Genomic DNA, 23778 nt, shown 5'->3' on the forward strand with positions numbered 1-23778 from the left:
CTGGATTTGATTTTTCTACTATCCCTTAGCACTGAAACATGATGCCATCCAGTTTACCGACTACTGAAAAATTCCCACTGCAAACAAGATCCCCAAAAGACTACTGAATTCTAGGATCCCACTTCTCTTGGGGTGAGCAACAAGGTTTCAGGGAAATTCCAAAAAATGTTACATGCCACAAAAGGAATTTTTAGACTTGATCTGACAACCTGAAGCACAAAACTCCATAATTAAGACTAGTCAAGTAATTACAGACAACATGGCACCAAATATCAGCAAGGACTTAAAAAAAAAAAAAAAAAGAGTGAATTTATTTCCCAAGTTGAAGTGAAGTGACAGCGTGGGTGAAAGAAAGAGAAATGCATTTTCACGTTTCCATTCATTATCTTAGCTGCACTTTTAGTTCCTATTCACATTAATTTAGAGAAATCTTATTTAGGACAGTCTTTATGTTCTGTAAATGATGATCAATGTCATTCAACCTGAGGCCAAAATAATAGTGATGATTAAAGATTACAGATTATTCACAATTTGCAGAGATCTGAAAGTTGCAATTCTCTTGTAATAGAGTACACTGCATTCTCAAAAAGGGACAAAATTCAAACAAATGTCAGCTTCATCAACAATGCTTTTGTCTTTAGGATTTTATGAGAGATCTTTCAATGCATAAATTCCCTGCCCAAGTAATTCTCTCCTAACACTGACAAAAAGATATATATATATATTTCTTTCATATTTACACAGTATACATATTTACATTTTTAATACTACAACTGCAGAGGAAAAAAACTGTACAGATTTATTATCTGTCTTTAGATGCTGCAACAGTATTTTTTTCCTTTGAAAAATTTACAAGTCTTTTTCTGGCCCGTTGATAGCTAGATGCAGTCCACGTTGTGCAGGCCTCCATCCATAGTCAAAGCACCAAATCTAAAATAAATAAATAAATAAAAACATTAAAACTCACATCCCAACATACATATTATTATCCAATTATTACATCAGAGAATAATAAAAATATAAATAGATAAAATGGTTTAACTTGAGGCTAAGCTCAGCTCTACCAGCACTTTGCCACAAAGCTTTTATTAGATGATGATCGTATTTTTTTACCAGCATGATCTTCATCATTAGAAAGATTACCCACTGCTGACAGCTTCCATCTGCAATAGCTTCCTTAGAATGCAAAGTATTTCAGCTGTTCAAACAACAGCAAAAAACAAAAAAACAGCAAAACAAAGATCATTCTTTACATGATAATGAAAATACTCTCCCAGTATTGTAAGAAATACATCGGTTTTTCTCTCTTCAGTTTACGTAAGTAACCTGCAAAATGGATTTAATTCAGGCTGGTATAGTTTCACAGCTGTTAAAAGTTGCATCTAGAAGTGAAGAGTTAAAAGACCCCAGCAGACTGCTGAGGTACCAAGTTCAAATTCAGAAATACTGAGTTTAAATTCAGAATTAACCTTGCTGTATAGAAGATATTTCCATTAGCTAAACAGAAGTTACCTTAAACAAGAATGACATGACTGCTGTGTCAGACCCGTCTTACAGTAATGTTTCAAGGTTCTGAAGAAAGCTTGTTACATCTTAGATCAGCAGTTCAAAAACATGTTTCCTGTCATCAAATAGATTACACAATTGTCCCTTAAAATGCTTTCTGGATCTACCACATGTACCACGTTACGGCTGTTCCAAACATCAGTCAGAAAGGAGAATGGTGGCTTGCCTTTCCAAAATGTGATTGTTCTCAGCCAGCTCTTTAACAACCCCTTCCATTTCCTCCTTCAGTTTCTTCATACTGCAGTAACAAGAAGTGAAAGGAAGGTCATAAGAACAGTCGTCTACTATAACCACTCATCACCACGAAGCTTTCAGAAACTTGCTATTACATGCAAAAGAAGGGAAAGATACCAGGCTGGTTATTCAGCAAAAGTGATTGATAGGTAGATACATTAGCATTGTCCCCTACTAATTTTCACCACTTTAACAATGTAAAGGTTTTTTTCTCCTGCAATAAATACAAAGTTCTTGCTCTTGACAGCGCAGTCACTTAAGCTTTGCACTTGCAAAGCGGTAGTCTACCATGAAAAAAAAAATATTTCACCTATATTAAAGATACAGAATATTACATTAATCCAACTAAGAAATTCTTACCCCAGAGTCATTTCCACCAATGTGTTTGAACTTGGATAGACTGGATTGATTCCATGTTTCATCCCACTGGAAGCTGCAAACAATTTTTGTGGCAGAGCATCTTGTAACTACAAAAAATAAAAAAAAATAAAAAGCAAATATAAATTACAAGGTGACTTGTCGCATGTATCTTGGTGCCCGCCTCAAAATATTCTGTAAATTCTCCATTGCCATGATGCCTCACAAAATCACTGCAAAGGGAAGCATTTGACAGCTTGCAAGTGCAGCTCAGCATGGTAGGTTTTGCATTGGTGTGACCTACAGTTTCCTAATTTGTTCCATCTTAACTACCTTATATTTTGATAATAAACTCTGTGAAGGAGGGGTTATCTATCTGCTATGTTTGTAGACATCCTGAGGCAGCAGGAGCTTAATAACTGACATCTGTAGTGCTACCAAAATAGAAACAAGTAAAACGCTGCTTTCCCCTGTTCCTTACTAGCCTCTACATCATCTTTTTTTTTTTCATTTACATATCCTTAATAAAGAAGAGTAATTTTATTTCATGAAAATTTTGTGTGTCCTAAAATTATTTTTTTATTGTTTTATTTTTTGGAATCACTGTTCAAACATTACAAAATATTTTCATTCATGGCACCAGCAGGATTACATTAGCATGTATCCTTAAGTCTCTGTCCTCAGCTTTCAATACTAGAGTAACGCTTTTGTTTCACAGAAGTATTAAAATAATTCTCTAGGTGCCCAGATACTGCGGAGTTACTCAGAATGTTTCTTGATGAGTCCAAATCCACTTGCACAGACTTTTTTTTTTTTTTTTTTTTTAGGGACTGCTAGCCCTACAAAAACAAAAAAGTCAGATTCAAAATAAGGCTGACTTCTATTCTACTCTTCCACCAGCAGTGAATCTACTGCAGCCAACCTTAATACAGCCAAGCACTCCTATATTTCATTTAGACTGTACTCATGTAATTAAGACACAATATAAACACCACTGGTAGTAAATGACATGGAAAACAGATTTTTATTTCCTCAAACACTTGACATAATTTAGAAGCATTCTACCTCATTTATATAATCCTGGTATTTGGATACCTCCATTTCAATATCAAAACACTGGTTGCTGAGAGCCAGTAACTGTTTCCTTATATGAAGCATTTTCCTAGAGGAAAGAAAAAATTAAATTTAAAAAGTGCTGCAGTCAACGTTGTCAGATATTAAAAAAATTAGTATCTTGCCTTGTCCAGTCCTCAGCCTTGTCCAGAAATATCTCATATTTGCTGACACATTCCTCTTTGAACAAAGATACAGCTTTTGTAGCATGCAAATACAGCTTCTGCCTGCAACACAGGAACAACCACAACATGGTTATACTGTTTTCAGAAGCCCATTCCCCTCATTTGCAGTCTGAAATGTGGAGAACTTAAAATCCCTCCAGCCAACTTTCACTCAGGTTGTTTTAATGCATGAGAACTCAGCACACGGCATGAAATGCCAGGTTATGTTCCAAAAACAGACCTTGGCAGAACAAAAAGCTTTATCTGTAGCATTTAGTTTCAGTTATTTGCATGTGAACAATTTGTCAAATATCTTCCTGCAGTCAACATTCACCCATGCAAGTATATTTAAAGAAAAGAAAACCTAAACTGAAAGCACAGACACTTTCATTACTTTTTATTTGCCTTGTGCAGGCTCTTGAAACCTTCACCATACGCAAGTAACCCCTCGTGCTGAGCAACACACATGCAACAGAGACCCCCGTTTGGGGGCCAGCTTCAATGTGTGAGGAGCCAAAAGTGCAAGGGAAGGGCAGGAGAACAAAACGGAGCGCCGCGCTGCACCGGGGGGTGAAGCTCCCGGCTCTGCCCCTGCCCTCTCACCGCGTCCAGCGAGGCACCCACTGGCTAACGGCGTGCGACTGGTTTGCCACATCATGTAGCACAGAAAACGGCCCGTTTGAGAGCTGCTCCCGTGCCTATCCGGGGGCAAGCACTACAAAGACCAGCCACTCGGGGGGAAATGTTGTGAAGACCTGTCACTCTTGCTAATGGAACAAAGTTCTCAAGCTTCATTTTTCAGATGGGCAGAGCTCGAGCTACAGCAGTGCAGGACAGCAGGTCACTCACACAACCCACTGCAGTTTCTCTGTGCGGTCAGTCAAGTAAAATTGGATGGAATTGGGATCTCAATCCTGAGATGACACTGCTTTTCAAAGCGATGGAAATGAAGCCTATTTCAAGTTTTCCAGATACGAATGTAAAGACACATTTTGATTGCTAAAAAAAATGTCTTAAAAGCCTACTTTGCCTGAGGGAGTACAGCTTTAAAATGAGCTACAGATTGCGTCCCTTTGCTGGCCAGTTTTCCAACCATCTCCTTAAGAACATAAGGCTGGAAATTCTCTCTTACACCATTAAGTTCAATCCCTTGCTATTGTAGGCAGTCGTGTTCAAGTCACTTTCAGTTTGTCAACATCTGCCTTAAAATTAATTAGGTTTCTTGCCCCTGCTGTGCTTTATCTTAAGGGGATGTCTCCTCTGCTTGATAGTCACCCCATTTAGCATTCTCTGGGGCAAAATCAAGTAACCCGGTGGGGAATGTACAGTGTCTTCTGCAAGTTACAAAGTCTCTTAACTGCTATCTGCATTTTTTACTCCCTAAGAAAAACAAACAAAAAGACCAAAACAGTAATATTTTTTTCCTAAAATAGATATGTCCAGATAAGGAACAAGTATTAACACCTGCATTTAAGAGGCCCATCAGCAAATGAAATTCACTGCAAGAAGCCATGTCATTGTAACATGTTCATTTTTCATGTATTTACAATGTTTGAAGAAAGTTCAAAATAAATCCATTTCCTGAAGAGCTCAAAAAAAGCTTTAAAATTAATAGCCACTGACAGAAGAGGTTGTTGCCAATAGCACCCGAGGGACCTGCACAGAACAATGGTGTTTCCTAAAGGTAACTTCGAAAACACTTACTTGTCAAACTTGTGAATTTGTTCTTCATTATAAGAAAGCCCTAGAATTAAAACAGATAACCAAATATTGCAATTTAATTCTGTTAATTGTATTTATATAAAATTCCAATAAATTTACTCATTTGCTATGTGTTTTCCTCCTCCTGTTCTTGCAGGTAACGGGCAGTAATATACTTTCTTCCAGTGGTGCTATTTGAATTTCTGAAACTAACTGTTCTTCTATTCATCCAGGCTTTGAGATAGTACTCAACTGAAACAGCACTAGAGATACACCCACTCTTGCTGATTGTTTCCCCATGGCTACCATAAACAGCTTAGTAGATCAAATATTGACCTGCCTTTTACATTATAATTTATGTTAAAAGTAAATCAAGTTACTTACTACGTTCTGCTTTGTCTTTTTTGAACTGATTATAAATATCTGTGATGGAACATAGCAGTGCCTGCAGCCTCTCTGGACTAGAATGACAACAGAAAGAAAATGACATTTTATATATAAACTTAAATACATATTGATGAGTTTTATGAACTACAACTCAATGTAAAATTCAAAATATTTTAAAAGAACAAACTAGTTACTTACTTTCTGTCTTTTGGATGCATGCCTTCCTGGTTTGCCCAGTTGTCAGCCAGTAATCCACCAGGAGAAAGTTTGTTTTTAATATCTTGAAGACTGGTTTCAATTGTGCTCTGAGAACTGGTGAGCTACATAAGAGCAACAAAGTTCAATCTTACTGGCTAAGGTGAAAAATAGCTTCAGGCTGAAAACATACCGAGTACCTTAGTGCTATAAACTCATTTTTTTAACCAATATTAATTAAAGCAACATGCCCAGTCACGTACAGAAACTCTGCCTAAGTTTCTCCAAGACCAAATAATATATGGCATTATTTCAAAAATCATCTTTGAAGCTGTCATTCCAACTAATTAACATTTGTTTTCATTCAAAATCCTCAACAATAAGTTTCTTCCTTTCATATATCCTCTACTTGCTTCTATACCTGCTCTTTCAGTATCTTAACAATTCGCACAATGACTATTAATATAATTTGAAACAACCAACTCTCATACTTCAAACAACCAAGACAAAAGTGCACGAAACACCTCATTTTCTACAATAGAGAACTTTATAGTTGTTTTCCCCAGAAAACCAGTGTATAAAGTAAGTTTCATTTTTCCTTACTTGTCTAAAAATTAAGATACAAATTTTACAGTAGATCACACTGAAGTGTGTGTGCATGTACCATTTTAGAAAGTTAATGAGGTAGCTCAGTATTCTTCAAGTAAAGGTAAAAAACTGCTTCCAATTGAAAGATACACTTGGCGCTTTCATTTTTTTTTTAGCTGGAGTGTTGTAGTTAAAGGGATTGTGCTTACAAGGACCCTGGGCTAACAACAGGATGTACTCTTTTTTTCAGAAAAATATTCACAGCTCAGCACTGGCATTTTAACCACCCCTGGCAGCACAGAAGTAACGATGACAATTCAAAATCCCCACGTGACTCTGTACGTGGATTTTTCTCTAGAAAAAACACATTTTGGGAATGACACTAGTTTTGTAAGATACTTACACGCAGTATTTTTGTATGTATCTCTGAAATTTCATCCATTTCTGATGTTTCCAGGTTGATCTGCATTAAATTCTCATATCTAACCACAAAAAAAAGAGTGCTTTGAATACATCCAAATATTATTTGGATCTAAAGATTAACAAAAACTACCACTCTCCTTATATGAATTAAATATTTATCCACCAACTATAAAAGACAAACAACCTTAGAGGTCATAAATAACAAAGGAAACATTTTAGCTCAAGAATTCTTTTTTTTTTTTTTTCATACATTCAGACTGTTAGGAAAGTCATCTGCAATTAAACAGCCTGAAAAGCCTGTCCCTTCGTAAAAGGCTGGAACAGGACTTGCTGGCCAGGCCCAGCTCTCCCAGCCTCTCTCTCCAGCATGAAAGATGCTCCAGTCCCCTAGTCATCTTAGTGGTCCTTTGTGGGACCTGCTCCAGTAGCGCTGCGGAGCCCAGAACCGGACCCAGTGCTCCAGCTGCGGCCTCGCCAGGGCTGAGCAGAGGGGAAGGATCCCCCCTGGACCTGCTGCCAACGCTCCTCCCAACGCACCCAGGAGGCCCTTGGCCTTCTTGGCCACGAGGGCACATCGCTGCCTCATGGCCACTTCGTGGTCCACCGGGACTCCCCGCTCCTTCCCCGCAGAGCTGCTCTCCAGCAGGTCAGCCCTGGCCTGCTGCAGCACCTGGGTTACTGTTCCCCTTTCCTGAACTTCCTGAGGTAAAGGAGATGCTGCTGGATGCACAGGACCTGGAAACTGTCCCCTAAAGCAGGGAAATGCTCTCTCCTGAAGTCCAAGGGGCCTTCTGCTGGGTCCCTGCAGGATGAGGAACAGGGAGGACATTCTGTGCAGTGTACTTTTGGCTTCCTTACGTGCATGGTCTGTGACAGGCAGAAAGTGGGTCAAATGCTATTTTTTCCAAGGGGTCTATTTTACAGAGCTCTACCTCATTCATTAAAGATGAAAAGGGACTGCAATAAAAGCAAGAATAACACTGTAAGATAGTGCAAGTCATCTAAACCAGAAATTCCAGATTATAAGATTTAGTCTTTTATGTTATGAATGCTTGATATACGACCAGTTTTGATCTTCAGGAGCAAGTGCTCATTGCTACAATTAAGGGTTAAGGAAACTGTTTTTAAGCACACAAAATAATATGTAATAAAGCAATTTGAAAAATCACGGTCTGAGCACCTCCGTTTGACACCAACTGTGTCTGTGGATATTTCTGAACTTCATTTCTATACATTTTGAGAATAAAAGTCTCAACAGCTTGCAACAAGTAAGACTTTGCAACCTTTATAACTTTACTGGTGATCTCCTAATGCAAATTCGTAGAAATATTTAGAGCTGTTGTATCTCCTATATATAGGACATTAAAATTCCTTCCATGGGAGAAGTGCTAAGATCTTAAAGGTGTGAATTTGACAGTATTTAAATTCATTCTTAATAAATGCACACAAGCAAAATATGTGGCAAAAGCCCTATGATAAGGAAAGGTGCTATATCCTTTGGTCAGACTTTACCATAGCTCCTAAGGTCAGTAGCAGCAAGTGAGCTGTGACAGAGAAGAAAGGAGAAAAAGAAGATACTCTAGCCAATAGTAACTACTACTTCTCACTAAGTAAAGGAGCAAAATTAACACTCAAGTTGGAGCAAGCTGATTACTCGAGCTGGTGTTTAAGTCACTGCCACTAGCAAATCCATTCCAATTCAAATTTAAATTTTGTGTGGAAAAAAAAATCTGTAAATAAACATAACTTAAAATACAGTTGTCACTGAACACAGAAAAAACACTGCATTCAGTGCTTCTACTCACACTTTCTCAGCTCTCTCAATGTTTCTGCTGCAGAAATCCAGCTTGATGACAACCTCTGCTTTTCTATGAACCAATTCATTGTAATCGTCCTTGATTATTTCTCTGGAAAAATGAAGGACTAATATATAATAAAAAGTATTTAACTGCCATATTACCAGCAATCAGTAATGCAAGAATGTATCTACAGTTGTGACTGCTAGTAGAAGTTACTGACATTTAGAATTGCTTTAGCAGTACTGTCATACAAGACTATCTTGTGCAAGCCATACAAGTTGTCCCTGCACATTACTGAAGATTATATTTAAATTAATCACAGAAGAAAGTCAAATAGAAAATTTCACAATTTCACAATTACGAAAATTCATCAATACATCATGCTCAGTGCAACTCAGGCAAGTGCTTACATTAGCCATCGTATTCCTTTTCGCATCAGTTCCTGGTAAAGCAGCAAAGAACTGGCCACTCTGCAGGCGTAACACACGATGCCTGTTATTGCCTGGGGGAAAAATAAGCAATATTAGTTCTAACCTGGTATTCTCTTAAGAATCTTTTAGAGTCATTTAATCACAACGAAGCAACACAGATTAACAAAAGAAAGAGTAACATGAAGATGGTGGTACAAAACACATAACTTGGCCCAAACATTAGTGAGCAGACAACTAAACACTCCTTATGGAGGCAGAGCTAGACATGATAAATGAGTTTTTCCAGCTATGCTGGAATATCAGTTAGGGATCAAAATAAGTCTCTGAATGACTCCTTACTTATGTCAAGGTTTACTTTAATTTTCTGGAAAGTCACAAGTACATTTGTTCAGGTATTAAACACATACATCAAAAGAAACTTATAAAAATGATACATTTCTAAATCCAAAGGCTAGGCCTCTCTTCTAATACCCCACTCACCTAATTCCCCATTTACAGGCTTGCTGTACTACTTAGAAATTATAATTTAAAATATTTTAAGTAACTAATATCAAATGACAACTTCCTACTTAATAATTTGAACGACTTCTTGCTTTCAGAAAAACATATGCTTTTAAGACTACTCTTCCTGAACACAATATACGACCATAAATGATAGTCGCAAAGTTAACTGGCAATGCACATTCGGTTGTTTTAGAATAACAACAAAAAATAAAACTTCCACTAATTTTCTCCCTTAGAGATTCTCAACATCTGCAAGAGAGGCCAATGAAAATTTACTCTCCTGAAGAGTCCTAGAGATTCCTCTCTGTTGAGGAGAGAAAAAAAAAAATTTCCATGTTAAGTATTTCACCATCTCAGGGGAACACAAATCTGCTGTGAAACTGGCTAACGTCAGGACTCCCAAAAAGCAGGAAGCTACTCCCTTCCCTACATCAATGCATTACATAGTAACAAAGCATTGGGACTTTAGAAGATTAATTAAAAAAAAAAATCAAGAGAGATAAAATAATCTTTCCATTGCAAGGATTTCTCAGTAGGTGACGTTTTATGATTTTTCAAAAGCATGCTTGGATAAAGTTAATGCTGGTCTAAATACTAATTGCTAAGAAAGGTGAAGTCGGACATTGCCACACAGAAAACAAGCTCCTCACATAGCAGGAAAGCTCCTCCCCTTAGTAGGAAAACGAAAGTTTCTTTTAAACCTATTGGTACTAGTAAGAACACATCTCATTGCACTGGAGGCAAGCCCGTGAACACAGATATCAACACGGACTCTCCCCTTCCTTGCAGGGGAAATTTTGTTTAAGTAACGACTTGCGGAAACAGTCCTTAGCTCTTTGTGTGTTTGATTTCCAAAGAAAACAGTCAAATAAAGTTGAGGACTTACACAGTTTGGAGAGAAATAATATCACATTTAAGCAGTTAAGTAAATATTTTGTAAATAAAGTCTGGCTTTAGCAAAATACACTTTCAAGACTGCGTTAACAACTAGTAATACATACATCTCTGTCAATCAGAATCCTCACTAGCACATTAAAATAGTTTTATTAGCGCTGTTAATCTCAAAAATCAAGCAGCTTTTATTTTGGTATTGTTATCTGAGACAGCTACATAAAATAAAACAGTAACAACTCACTTTTGCCATACTGGCATCCCCATCCAAATTATAACGTTGGTGTACTTTAGGAAGCAAGACTGAAATATAAAACAAATATATCTGTATTTTCTTATTTTCAGCAAAAGACCTAAAAGAACCTTAATACAATAACATATTAGTGTATTTTGCATATAAAAATAAATATAAATACTATATAAACAGTAATATACCTCAGAAATACTTACTAAAACTCACAACCACAGCTGAGTCAGAAGCCAGGACTGTAAAGAGCCTCCCATTTTGTTCCACTGCCTCTATAACGCACACTTCTACAGGAGAAAGCCTTGCTGGGTCACCCAGCTCGGCATCCTCTGCAGCTGCCAGCAGCAGGGGCTTAGGGAAGCATGCAAAGAACAGGGGAAAAGGGAATTCCTTGGAGAATTCCTCGGAGGATTCTCCCAGCTTCCCACAATTTGTGGTTCAGAACTCCCCAAGAACCAGCGAATCAGCTCCACTGATTTACTTATATCCTTCAGCCCTATGCTTGCTCTTACGGGACAAACTCTCTTTTCTCTTATGCCACTGCCATTTAGTGTCACTAGGACTCCTGGGGACAAGAGGACCTCACTTATACCTTTAAAAACTCTCAGCATCCAATACCAACCAGATCTCCTTTAACCACATGCCAGCTCCCCGCAGGGAAAGGGGGCCTCCAGCATGGGGTCTTCTCTGCACCCCTCACAAATGCAAAAACTTCCTTTTTTCTGCCATGGTATTATCTTCCTTAAGCAAGGGCAAGTTGTTAGCATCTCCTCTGGTAATAGACAGACTAACCACATTCAATAGATTTGAATCCTTGGCATTTTCAAAAAATAAAACATAAACTGACATAAAACCAGATGTCAACTGGTAACTAAACAACCAAAACTACTTGCAAAGGAGAGCTCTAAGACGGAGGAAATGACTCCCACCTACCTTCCTCATAGATGAGTCCAACAACGGTCAAAGCCTCCCTGCTCACTACAATGATAGGATTCTCCTCGGTAGTTCTGGGGAAGAGCTGTGCCAGCCTGCAAGGCTCCAGCACTAAACGCCGACCTTCGTATATCAGTTCTTGATTCTGAGATGGTATTTTGGTCTGTTTGTAGACCAGCTCGTGAAATATAGCAGCTCTACGGTACAAACAATATACTCGGTACTGATGAGATTCACTAAAATACAATAGCTTAGCAACTCACAGCTTTTACATTACTTTTTAAAAAGCTCTTATTTCTGTTGAATTAAGAGTTGCTTTTAGGTATACAGCGTTTGCTTTGTAAAGAGAACAAAGAAAAAAGCAGTGCTGCCTACGGCTACAGCTTCCTCTGTTAAAAAATTAAAAGCCATTTCCTGCAAAATATAAAACTCCCCTCTACACCTCTGATTTGCCACCAAAGCACATTTTTTTTGTAAATGTCTTTGTAAACAAACTTGCTTTGACTTGGAATTCTGAAGGTTGGTACAAACAGGCAACGGCAAATGAGAAAAAGGAAGCACGCTCCCCTTTTAACACCAGTGCTTGATGATCATAAAACAAAGTCCCCATAGCTCAGGATCCTAAACACCTACAGCTCCTCTTGGAAGCGCTGACGTTCACGTCCGAGACAGGTGATGCTCGTGTCTTATATCTCAGATGGCAAGATAAAAGGGTTTTGAGCACGCTCATTGAAAAACTATCTTGCAAATAAAAGGATTTAATAGTAGCATGTATGAAGCTGGGTTAGTAAAACTCAAGCACTGTAACACATAAAGGATTAATGTGTTCTGTCACTGATTAAGACTGAGTTGATTCAGCCTTCACTTGCTTTATTTTTACTGGAAATACTTTATCATCAACATTGCAACTTACACCTAGAAAAACTGTCAAGGAAAGGCAAGTGAATTTGTTACATTGGTGACTTTGGGCCGCACTACTACTAGACTGAATAAGCGTAAGGAAATGAAAATACACAGAGCAGAGAATACTTACGTATTATAGCTGTGAATATAAATTTTGTGCAAGGTCATCTGCTGTAGTGAGAAAATGTGGATTATTACTCGGTGCAGTATGTCACTTGTCTCTGCAAAGAACTGGTCAAATCCCCAGCATTTTTCCTGGTCTGCTTCAAGAATATTTGCAAGGACAGGCGTGAGAAGCACTTGCAGACCCCTAGAGTACACCAGGAAGAGAGATGACAAACTGCAGTATTTCACTGGACCTCTGTCATGAATGTAAGTCTATCTTTTACCACTTGACCAACACTCCAGAATTCTTCTTGACCCCCCACTCTGCTCAATGACAGAATGTTCATACTTGATCTATTTTCCTTTTAGGCCTGACTAGGAAGTATATTTTCTCTGGTGTTTTTCTTCTGTTCATACCACTTTATATCCATAGGTGCTAATTTGCAAATCAGACGTCATAAAATTATTTGGATAGTTTGGAAAAAAACAAACCAATAACGCAGGGATATATTCTATAGACCTATAGAAAAGTTCAAAGAAAACAACTGCAGCAGCCAGACCTCTGTTCTAAAGACCTGATACTGAGGGAATAACAAGAAAAGCCAAAATAAGCAGCACCGAAAAGCTTAAATGAGCAGTTCAGACTTACTTTGAAAGACTACAAGAAATGGGCATCTCCCAGCTCCACTCAATTGGTCCATTTTCTGCTTTCTGAATTCCAGAAATAGCTCCGGAAGGCTTTCCAGTGATTATTTTATACCTGTGATATATTAAAATATATATATATATAAATATTCAATTACTACCTCCAACATATAGGTCTAGAAAACTTATCTTAAAAAGGGAATTAATAATCTAAGTATACATTCTGAACTGAGAGTAAACATTAGGCTACGCTGCTGTTAAAGGGTGATACAAGAATTAGGGAGTTTTATTTACAAACTGACAGTCAGGAGTGATGCTAAGAGTAATCTTAATGAAAAGGAAACAATATGGGCTGTGCTAGGGAGACAATTTTGTCCATCTCAGATTTGACAGAAATTTAGGAGACTTAGCAAAAGAAGCTGAAGTTTTTCTCACCAGTGTTAATCAAAGTTAGATTTCCAAAGCTGTTCAATTTCGGCATTTACCTGACCAATTTCTAGCAAGTTCTGTCACAAGAGAGAACATTTAGCTACCAAAAAGTCACTTGGGGAGGAAGAAGAGTGATGGAAGGAATGAATATTAGCCAAGCTCTGAAAAACTGTTTTAGCTCACATAAAATTTGGCATTTGCCCAACTTTGTACCTAACAAGTTGGTTTTCCTCAGATTTCTCACTAAATGAATCAAGAGCTTTTTCCAACAGAAAAGTTCAATTGGGCTCTTCTTTTCAGAGGATGAGTTCCATCCACAGCATAATCCAGATCCTTGCTTATATATAAGTGTATAAGACAATAACAAGAACATCTGTGGGAGAACCACAGGATGGGCCATTCCTTAAACCAAGAAAATGGGAGTCAGCTATGACAAGGACTACCAGCACAAGGGAGCTACTGGCAAACCAAGAGTTCCTAAATACCTTTGATTAGATAAATAGTATCTAGTTAGCTTTAGCTCTAAATACAATGCAGAAAAAGAACAGAATAGAATTATATTATGATGAGGCACAACTTCTGTTTCACTTTCAGGCTGTATCTCAATTTCAAGCACAGTTCTGTGAATAAGCCTGTTATGTGAAGCATTAAGTAAAAACATGATTCTGCTACTAGTAAAACATCAATTTAAGGGTAGTGCATGTACTACAAGGCTTTCTGAAAGGACAGTCATTCAAAGGGCAACAAAAATGTGCAGCACTAAAAGAACACATTTCAGAATACAGCAACTTGGTCTGAATATCCAAGTTATAAGTGCCACGGAGCAAGGAACCAGGCTGGTGCAACAGGGAAGGAAAGATGTCTGCAAAAACACCACTATTTTCAGCAAACTCTCACATTTAACTCCAAATGTCCCCCGCAAAGTAAATTTGCTAAAGAAGAACATTAAAGAATGCTACACTTTAAATATTTCCACTATTATCATACTGTTCACTGAGTGAGCATCAGAAGTATTCTAATAAAAGACTCTCATGAACTTTTCCTTATTTATGAATAGGTAAAATTATCCTTCTAAATTACCTACATCACTTCCTTATTTCTACGAGGTCCTTCAAAAGGCCGGAAAGGCAAACTCCCTGTTGCAGCATGGTAGAAGGTCACCCCTATGCTCCACAGATCAACTGTTGCTCCGTATTTTTTCTGATGCTCTTTCCTCAAAACTGCTCGCTCATACATATCTGGATGCTGAAGAGAAAAAAAAAATCAGATAAAAAGAACTTAGAATTCCTTTATAAACAGTACAAAGAACAAAATCCCAACCTAACTCGCCATTCTGAATATTTACTTCTTCGATCAAAGAGTGAAGTTATTTTGCATTGTAGAATTTGCTTAAGTTTGCACAAGCTGTTCCGACAGAGTTCCAAAGGTGCTCACTATGACAGCCATCCTTATTAATGTTTCCCAAGCAACTTTTTTTTTTTTTTTTTAAAAAAAAAAAGGACGTAAAATTAGGCTAATGGAATAAAACATTAAAGATGAGAAAAACAGTAATCCTCCAGATGGATTTGAAGCAACACATTAGTATTTAGTATTAGATTTACAAAAGGTCCATAGCAGAGGACAGCACCAGTTAAGATATTAAGTATGAGAAAGCGTTTTTGGGGACTGGCAGGAAGAAAATTTAGTCTAAAATGCTTGAATTGATGCCTCAACCAGGGTGAAAAAAGTAGAAAGTTATAAAAACAATTACAGTATGAAGATGTGAGTATTAATTCCCAACAGTCTGAACTTCAGCTATTCAGCTTTAACCACAGAAGACCCCAGGCTTCAAACATTACTGCACCATAAAGTAAGATCAGGCGGGCTTACTAAATACTCCTCTGTGCCATAGAGAGAAACAAACTGTTCATCATCTTCCAGCTCTCTTGCAGCACCAAAGTCTGTCAGCTTGTAAACAGACTGCCCATCTTCGCCTATAACACGCATGATGTTGCCTGGCTTGATGTCGCGGTGCACTATCCCGTTCTCCCGGAGATGATTCATCCCGGCCACTTCAAAAAGAGCAATCCAGAATTACGTGGAGGCACATGGACACAGACTGCACAAGCTCCAAAACTCAATGCAAGTAAGACAATGCATTTTACTTCCCCATGGGGAAAGGAGGACAGGAAAGGACAGCAGATTAATCACAAGAACAGAGAACAATGTAAGCATCTTGGCTTTTCTTCACTCCAGAAGTTAAGTAACAGTAACTTTGGCTCTCAGAAACATCTTTCCCACAAAGTAACTGAAGAATTTTTTTTTTTTAAGAGCAGGCAGACAGGAGTAAACCTCCCTATTTCTTTAATTCTGAGACAAGCTATCACAAGAGAACAGTCCAATGCATAACAATCTGAAACAAAAAAACCATTTAACCAGTGTTTTAAGCAAAAATGGCTTCTTAGTGCAGCTACTTACACCAATTTGAATAAAGGAAGTGACTCTCTATGAGCATATTCATTTGTTAAATTAGTTGACTGTCATTCAAATCCCCTGTCTCTTGTTATTTTAAGATAAACACAGCTGGCATGAGTTTGTTTTAATCAATACATTAGACTAAAATACATACCCACATCTCTCAAAACAATCAAGAACTCAGTCTCTGGCAAACCAAAGGCATTAGACGGCTCTTCTAAAACAGTATATAAACTCCCACATGGACAAAATTCCATAACCAGTACTTTATGTCCAATTGTTGACTGGAAAACGACAAAAAAAAGTTTATGAATAACGTAAAAATGGTATCAGAAATCACGTACAGGCACAGAAGCTTATTTTCAACTACAACAAAAAAATCAATAGCTAGATTTAAAGACAACTAACAGCCTGGGACTCGAAACAATGTAAAAATCAGTTTGCACCTCTTTACATTTATTTTTTTCCCCATTCAAAATCAGAATAAGAAAGCTTCCAAGCCTAGGTCCATAGGGAGCAAGTAACAATGGAAAAACAGGAAACTGCAAAAGGAAAGAGCAGAGAGCAGCATTTCTTACTCTTTTCTCTAACTTTACCAGCTCTGCATCTGGTGATTTCAACTGATCCATCTCAGTTTGAGCACTATGATTGTAATTCATACCTAGACACAATTCCACACGTATTATGCCCTTTATTCAGTTGGTTACAAAGCAAAACCACAAAATTGTCAGGAGTACTTAAATATCTCTATGGCTTTCACATGTTTACTGTACTTGAACTATACTTATCGTGTTCACTCTCTGTCTTAGCAGTCCATATTACATAGTTATATATATAAATAACTTTAAAATCCTAATTCAACATAAATCTTAGGAGGGCAGCTTCTTGAGCTGGCTCTGGTGAATCAGAATCTACACCTAAACACTGAAAGCCAGCATATTCTTGCAAAAAAAAAAAAGGAGAGGGAGTCATTTATAAGAAAATGTAAAATGAAATGTAAAACTAAAAATTTACTTTATCCTTTATAAGTGAGGCTATAAACAAAAAGAACAGTTGTTGTGGTTACTGCCGTATACTTCGGACCACATCATTACCTCTTCTTCAATAGCAAACAATTTGACTATGTTTTTATGATTCAGTTTCTTCAGTACTTCGAACTCTCGCATCTGAACATCCACAGGACGAAGGAAGCTTATGCTGTTAAAGACTTTGACAGCATATAAATCCCCATTTTTCTGTTTGGAAAAAAAAAATCAAGTTGTTAATAAAACAGAAGCATGAGATGGCAAGTGCACACATACCCAGAATCCAAGCCTTCCAAGAAGTATGTACCAGCATAACTAGATTGGAATCTGCACAAAACAGTATTTTGTGTAAAGTTGCAAATCAACATGCTAATAAATATATATGTGTATGTATGTATCAGTCTAGCTTAAAGTAGACTAGAAGTAAGGGGAATAGCAGAAGGGAAACTCAAGATAAATCCACAAAATCTAAGTTTTTGTTTGTTTGTTTGTTTTTAATACTAGCTAGAACAACACAGGCCACATATTCCAGAATGACCCATAAATTCAGCTGAAAAAGAAACCTGTACCCACCACAGAGACAGGCAGCTACTACAATTAAGAATTTTGGCCTGCTTGAGTTAGGAGACAACTTTAGGAAGCTGAACGTTACTCTCTTTATTCTTAACACTTACAAAGCGGTATTTTACGTTTTTAGATGAAGGCAGTGCCTAGCACTCATGCAAAACCATGAATGGAAGAAACAGGTACCCAAGCATTTCCAGCCGTTCCTGGCAAGTGCTAGGGGCACAGCCAAGAGCTGAATCAGAAAACCAAAGCTCTTGACTGAGACGAAGCCCTAACTCTTTTGCACGCCCACGCCACCAGTTTGGTGCGCGACTGCAGCCCGTTTTAGAGCGGCACACGGTGCCCACATTAGGGACGGGCTGACACCAGCAGCCTTGTGTGCAACAGCTTCTTCTCAAGGTCTGAGCTTTCCTGCCTTCTCACCAGGCCTGCAGAACAGCACCCTCGGGGGCATCGCTGCTGCCCAAGGACTTCTCTTCTCCCCTTGACAGGAAGGGCGAGCTGTCTTCTCAGAGCAGCAAGGACCACGAGGTGCAAGCACAAAACTGTAACAAGCTGCTCCGAGGGAATCCCTGCGTGGGAATTCTCTGGGCCAGGGAAGCACACAGCGCGCTAGCTACTGCGCTGTGCTCCTTTACAGACATAGACATGGAAAGCAGAGAGCACGGCAGCTGATTGGAGGAACCTTCACATTGATTTCAGAACGTGACCGCTAAAAACGAACCTCACCACCACAGCTGGGTTCAGCTCCACTTTGTGACACATACCGGGAAACTCCAAGGAATTAAATGGCTTACATAACCAAGGCCATATTAGCTCCTCTGGTTATAATACAGGTAGCAGCACACAATTGATATGGCAAAATTGCTAAAAGATGCGCTGCTTTGTACGGGTTAATCAAGGTATGTGCCACCCACGAAACAAAGTTTCAGCCACACTGCAGACATGCACCAAGAACCGACTTAAATAATACACAGCCACTTCCCTAGGCATGGTCTTGTACCACAAATGAAATGTTCTTAAGCTGTTATAAAACCACAGAAAACATGTTTGAAATAGAACCAGAAAGACAGCAAGAGAAGGTAATTTAACAATGACTAAAACAACATATGATGCAATAAAAAAAGCTAAGATTCTGCAGCAAGGAATACTTTCTTCCATAAAACTGAAAAATGAAGAGTGAAAAAATAACTTTAGTTATTAGCATCTTAAGGCTAATAATACAAATTATAAACAAAACAAAAAGAAACAACCGTATAGTAGTCTAATTCAATGGATGAACACATCAACAATTAAAAACTACCGATCCGTTTTATAACTGAATAGTTATAAAAACTTAGGCCTAGATCTTAAACAGCTTTTCCTGATTCCACGACGCTACTCACATATGAAAACCTTTCAGCTTTACATGCTACCCAGCCAGCAATTCCTCACAGACCTTGTGTCGGCCACGAAAAACATTTGCGGTCGCTCCCTGTCCTAGGATGTCAGATAAGAGCCAGAGATAATTTGAAGTGCTCTGCATCTTTGCTCTGGATTAGGCAGTTTTCTTCTTGACCTGAAAAAGGTTAAATAAACACAATTATAATTTATTAAAATACATAAAGAGGACTTTTAAATTAGAAGAACTGAAACGCAATTCCAAAAACAAACTGAAGAAGTTAGGAACTAAAAAATTTGGTTTTACAGGGGTTAGGTAATAACTAGTCACGACGATGATCAACTTGTTGGAACCATCAATCCGCACGAAAAGAAATTAAAAGACGTCTCTCCCTTGTTTCTAAACTCTGCCCCGTGGCAGCCTGCGTTAATGGCAGTCGCTGAAGGAAATAAGCAGCAGCTATGTGGTATTAAAAAGAAAGTAAAACCAAAAGCCTTCCTGAACACAGAAACATCAAGGAAGTGGTGCAATTGTGCTCCAGCCTCCCCAGGGTTTCTATCACACCCAGGCAGCACCGCAGAGAGGCAGAAACCATCACGCCATTTCAGCTGAACACGTTTCTATTTGTTGCAGTTTCTGAAGTTGGATTTTCATCTGGCTACTTCCTCCTTGTGCTGGATGTGCAGTTTCTCATAAACCTGTACCAGGTTACTCCGGCAATTTTGGGTAACAGAAAGCACAGACACAAGACTAACACTTGACCTCAGTCCAACATAAAATTCAGGACAACTGGCGATTACTGTAGATGTCCAAGAACTGTATCACACAGGCATCTGCATCCAGGGAGACATCTGCAAGAAACCTTAATATATAGCCCACTCTGAGCACCACTTGAAATATGACCTCTGAATACATTTTTTTTTTAAAAATGTAATTAAACCTAATTGTAACATGCCAGGTGGCACATTACAAGCAAATGTATTTTGTCACCTAGTTAGATGCAGTATTCATCACCTTATACCAAAACTCAGACACACAACAAACCCTTTCTAAACAGGCAAGTATGAAGAAGGATCAAGCAAACACAGTTTCTTTTCCAATATCTCTTAAAATCCTATAACTTTAGCAGTCAATTAGAAATGAATCATCACATTGTGTATAAGCTATGACAGAGATGTCCTGGTTTATACATGAGATCAGCTTTCTTCACCCTCTTGCTTTCAAATTAAATTTGCACTGGGATCAACGGGTGAAAACAAATAAAAATGATTTCATCCATTAGACTAAAAGGAAAAAAAAACAGTAATTACTAGTGAGTTCTCAAGATTCACCCTTTTTAGTAATGAAACTAGATACATTTAGATCAATGTTAACCTCAGGAACATATCCAGCTCCAGAGTTGCACTATTACACTTGGCTGCCAAAATATTGTTGTAATAATAGCAAAGTCACGGCCTTCAATTCAAAAACATAAAGTCTCCTCCAGCTTTGACTTTCATCTTCAATTTATACCTACATATATACATATAAAGCAACTACCACAACGTATTAGAAACCTTTACCTCTGTTTTCTTCCCTCTCCCACTCTGCAGTCACAATCTCCCTTTTTACCTTAATTCAGTCCTCAGCACTCAGCGTTTGCTGACATGCTTTTCTCTCCACATCGACCATTATCTACCCAAATTCCTTCCCTCACCAGGAGTTTCGCATTATAAGACGTTAATAGTAAGTCCCTAACTCCGCGGCTGGCCCCTGGCCGAGTTTAACCCCGAAGTTCTCGTTTCCCCGCGGCACCGGGGCGGGCGGCCGCTGCGCTCGCGGATCCAAAGGTCCCCCCTGCCCGCGCGATCCTCCCGGTGACTCAGGGCTATTCCGGGGCTCCAGGGGCAGCTTCTTCTCCTAACGTTTTCCCGCTCCTCCCTCGCACAGGCCGCAGCAGCGCTGCGATAAACACGGAAAATTCGGGAGTTTCCCGCGGGAGGAGGAACTTCCCGGTGCCGGCTCCCCAAATCCGCGCCCCCGCTCCAGGCCGGGGCTTCCCCAGTCCGCGCCCCTTCCAGCCCGCGAGGGAGCGATGGGGCCTCCCCACGCGAACGCGACCTGTCGGTTACTTGTGGACGGCAGGTATTGCGTTAAGGGGCAACGGATGCCATTTTGACGGCGGGGCCGGGCCGGGCCTGTCCGCCCCGCGCCCCCCGGGGCTCCCGCCGCCGCCCCCGGCCCCGCGGCCCCACGCACCGAGGCTCCTCGCCCGCCCGCGCGCCGCTTCCGGCTTCCTGGGGCGGCGCCGGCGCACGCAGGGCGGGGCGGGCCGCGCGCCGGGAGGGGCGGGCCGCGCTCCGCGAGGGAGGGCCGCGGGATCGGTGTCGGTGGCGACCGGTACCGCTCAGCCGCGCCGACGGCGACCGCCCGCCGCCCCAGGGGGTGTCGGTGGGCGCCCCCCGTGGGGTCCGGACAGACCGCGCTCCGGGCGCAGGCAGCGGGCGAAGGGGAGCCCGCGCGTGGGGCCTCGGTACCCGCCCCTGCGCGTGGGCCGCGGCGGCCCCCGCCGCCGCCAGGGACCGTTACTGAGATGTTTGCAAGCAACTGTAGGCAATAAACAATGTGCACGACTGAGGGCGTCAGCAGCAGGAAAGCAGCAGCACGGGGAACCTGGCTCTTGCGCTCCCTGCCCTTGGCAAGGGGCAGGGGCAGTTCATGAGCAGCAGTGGTAAAAAGCACCTGGATTTTGGATACAGGGGGAATGCTGCTGCTTTCCCTTCATATTCCAGTGATTTTTAGCTTCCATACAAACACCCACACTCCTAGGGCAGTAAAAGTGTAACAGGGGGGGCTGCTATAGGTTGCAGGTATTGAAGAGGTGTCAGACAAAAGTCACTATGAAAGCTTTAATACCGAATGTCAGCATACTCCGGACCACGCCAGGCTGTGGAGTATTGCTGCAATTACAGTCTTGGTATAGATTAGTGCTTTAAAATGGCTATTCATTACAGGAATGCTTTTTTAAGGGCTGCAGTTTGATATAACTCAACCAGGGTTGTTAATTCAGTTTGTTAATTCATTATTTAAGGCAAGATTTTACTTTCCCTCCCTCCACTCCTCACTTTACACTACAACTCTAGAGAGGTAAGAGGGAAGAACTGTTCCTACAGCAACTTGAAGTCTGGATTCCCCCCAGATAATATCGAGCACAGTGTCTTAATATCTAAGACCCTGAGCTTTAACCCCTAACATTGAAGGTCCTCAGCTAAAGAACCTCAGGATGGCTCACAGTTTTTGTGGCTCACAGCAGATGTGCAATAGTAAGAAAAATAAAACACACACACACACACACACACACACTCATTTTACACTGGGAGCCTTCTAGCAAGTCACCAAATATCTGAAATATGATTAAGTGATCCTAATTTGTCCTGGACACAAGGATTGTTATTTCACTCGGAAAAGGGAAGGGTCCAAAGGCTGTGGAGCAGGAGTCCCCCCATCCCAAGTCTTGGCTTCCCCGGCCCTGCGGAGCATTTGAGCAGGCCGAGACCCGCAGCGGGCCGCCCCACGGGCGTGAGGCAGTTCTGCCTATGCAGGCAGGGCAGCTGCAGTCCCTGAAGAGGCTGCACTCACGGGACCCTGGCGGAAGGGAAGCGAGGGGACAGCAGCACCAACAGGGTGGCTACAGGGCTGTCACGCTCCCAGCCACCCCGCTAACCCTCGCCAGACCCATTGCCGAACCAGCTGTTCACATGCAAGAGGCCCAGGTAACCACGTGTGCTAAGGGGCTAGTACAATCTTCGTCACAGGGAGCGCTGCTCTAACAGGGCCTACAGTTAACTGGGAATATGCACGAGATCAGAGCCTATCGCCTCAACCCACCCACAAACGTCAATGCCAAATAACTTCAGAGAAAGAAAATGGTTTATTCACCATCCTCCTCCTCCTCCCTCTCCCCCAACGCCTCCTCATAAATTTTAGACACTTGGAGAAGATGTGGAGAAATCCTTGAAGTAAAATGGACATAATACCATCCCCTGCACTAAGAATAGGTTGTTTTTTTTTTTCTTTTCTACACCTTGGATTATAGCAGACACAAGCACCCCCAGGCACAAGTCAATGATAACAAGTTACTTCCAGAATCACAGAGAAAAGCAAACCAGCTGGTAAACCAAAGCTTAAGACCATTTCATTAACAGATCCCCAGTGAGCTGCCTCTTGCAAGAGCCTAACAGCACTAGGGCTCATCTCATCAGCACGCACAGCTAAGAGCTGCACGAAGCAGAACTGCAGGACGCCTAAAGCTACTAACAGCAGGAGCAGGAAGTGCTCCCAGACTGCAGCACCACCCCAAGGCACCTCCCCAAGGTCAGCGGTGGAGGAAGGCGCAAGGCTGCTGTCCACTGCATGCTGCTCTACCACAGCACTCCTACCATCTAACAGGAAGTCTTTTTCAGTCCCATCAGCCCATAAGTTGCTACAACTTTTCTCAGTACAAAGTCAAGCTTTCCACACTCACTTTGAGGATCTATGGAAGCAGCATAGCATATTTGGGATTCTTCCCTGTTCTTCATTGTTTCACTCTGTCTACGCTTCCTGCATACCTGGATGGCTTCCCCTTGTTTGCCAGCCTCTTGATAGTGCTTCTTTGTAGGCGCTCCTAAAAAAATCCTGTCCCTACTATCAAGAATACTCCTGTGACTCTGGAAATGCCCAGGTAACTTTATATACATAAGCACAAATCATGCACT

The 23778-nt window shown here is 40.5% G+C and overlaps 1 protein-coding gene across 1 annotated transcript; it reads right to left on the minus strand.

The window, feature by feature from the left end:
- Positions 1-575: 575 nt before the first annotated feature.
- TBK1 (TANK binding kinase 1) lies at positions 576-19317 on the minus strand. The gene is made up of 20 exons (XM_010222271.2): positions 19100-19317; positions 17164-17304; positions 16224-16353; positions 15485-15666; positions 14700-14860; positions 13191-13301; positions 12567-12746; positions 11534-11730; positions 10598-10656; positions 8938-9029; positions 8534-8635; positions 6709-6787; positions 5721-5842; positions 5520-5596; positions 5139-5178; positions 3396-3497; positions 3223-3319; positions 2161-2267; positions 1733-1804; positions 576-930 (listed from the first exon to the last, which is right to left on the minus strand). Exons 1-20 carry the CDS (start codon positions 19184-19186, stop codon positions 879-881), a joined length of 2190 nt encoding a protein of 729 aa, XP_010220573.2. The 5' UTR covers positions 19187-19317; the 3' UTR covers positions 576-878.
- Between the last annotated feature and the right edge of the window lie 4461 nt (positions 19318-23778).

Source organism: Tinamus guttatus, unplaced genomic scaffold (assembly GCF_059628265.1).
Source record: "Tinamus guttatus ecotype Peru unplaced genomic scaffold, ASM5962826v1 Tinamus_guttatus_pri_ptg000171l, whole genome shotgun sequence".
In the NCBI taxonomy this organism is placed as follows: domain Eukaryota; kingdom Metazoa; phylum Chordata; class Aves; order Tinamiformes; family Tinamidae; genus Tinamus; species Tinamus guttatus.

Coding starts and splice junctions, on each gene's coding strand:
- TBK1 (XM_010222271.2), bottom strand. CDS start 19,186: ATGCAGAGCACTTCAAATTATCTCTGGCTCTTATCTGACATCCTAGGA. Junction 17,305..19,099: donor TTTTTCGTGGCCGACACAAG/GTCTGTGAGGAA, acceptor TTTTCCAAACAG/AAAAATGGGGATTTATATGC. Junction 15,667..16,223: donor GATTGTTTTGAGAGATGTGG/GTATGTATTTTA, acceptor CTCTTTTTGAAG/TGGCCGGGATGAATCATCTC.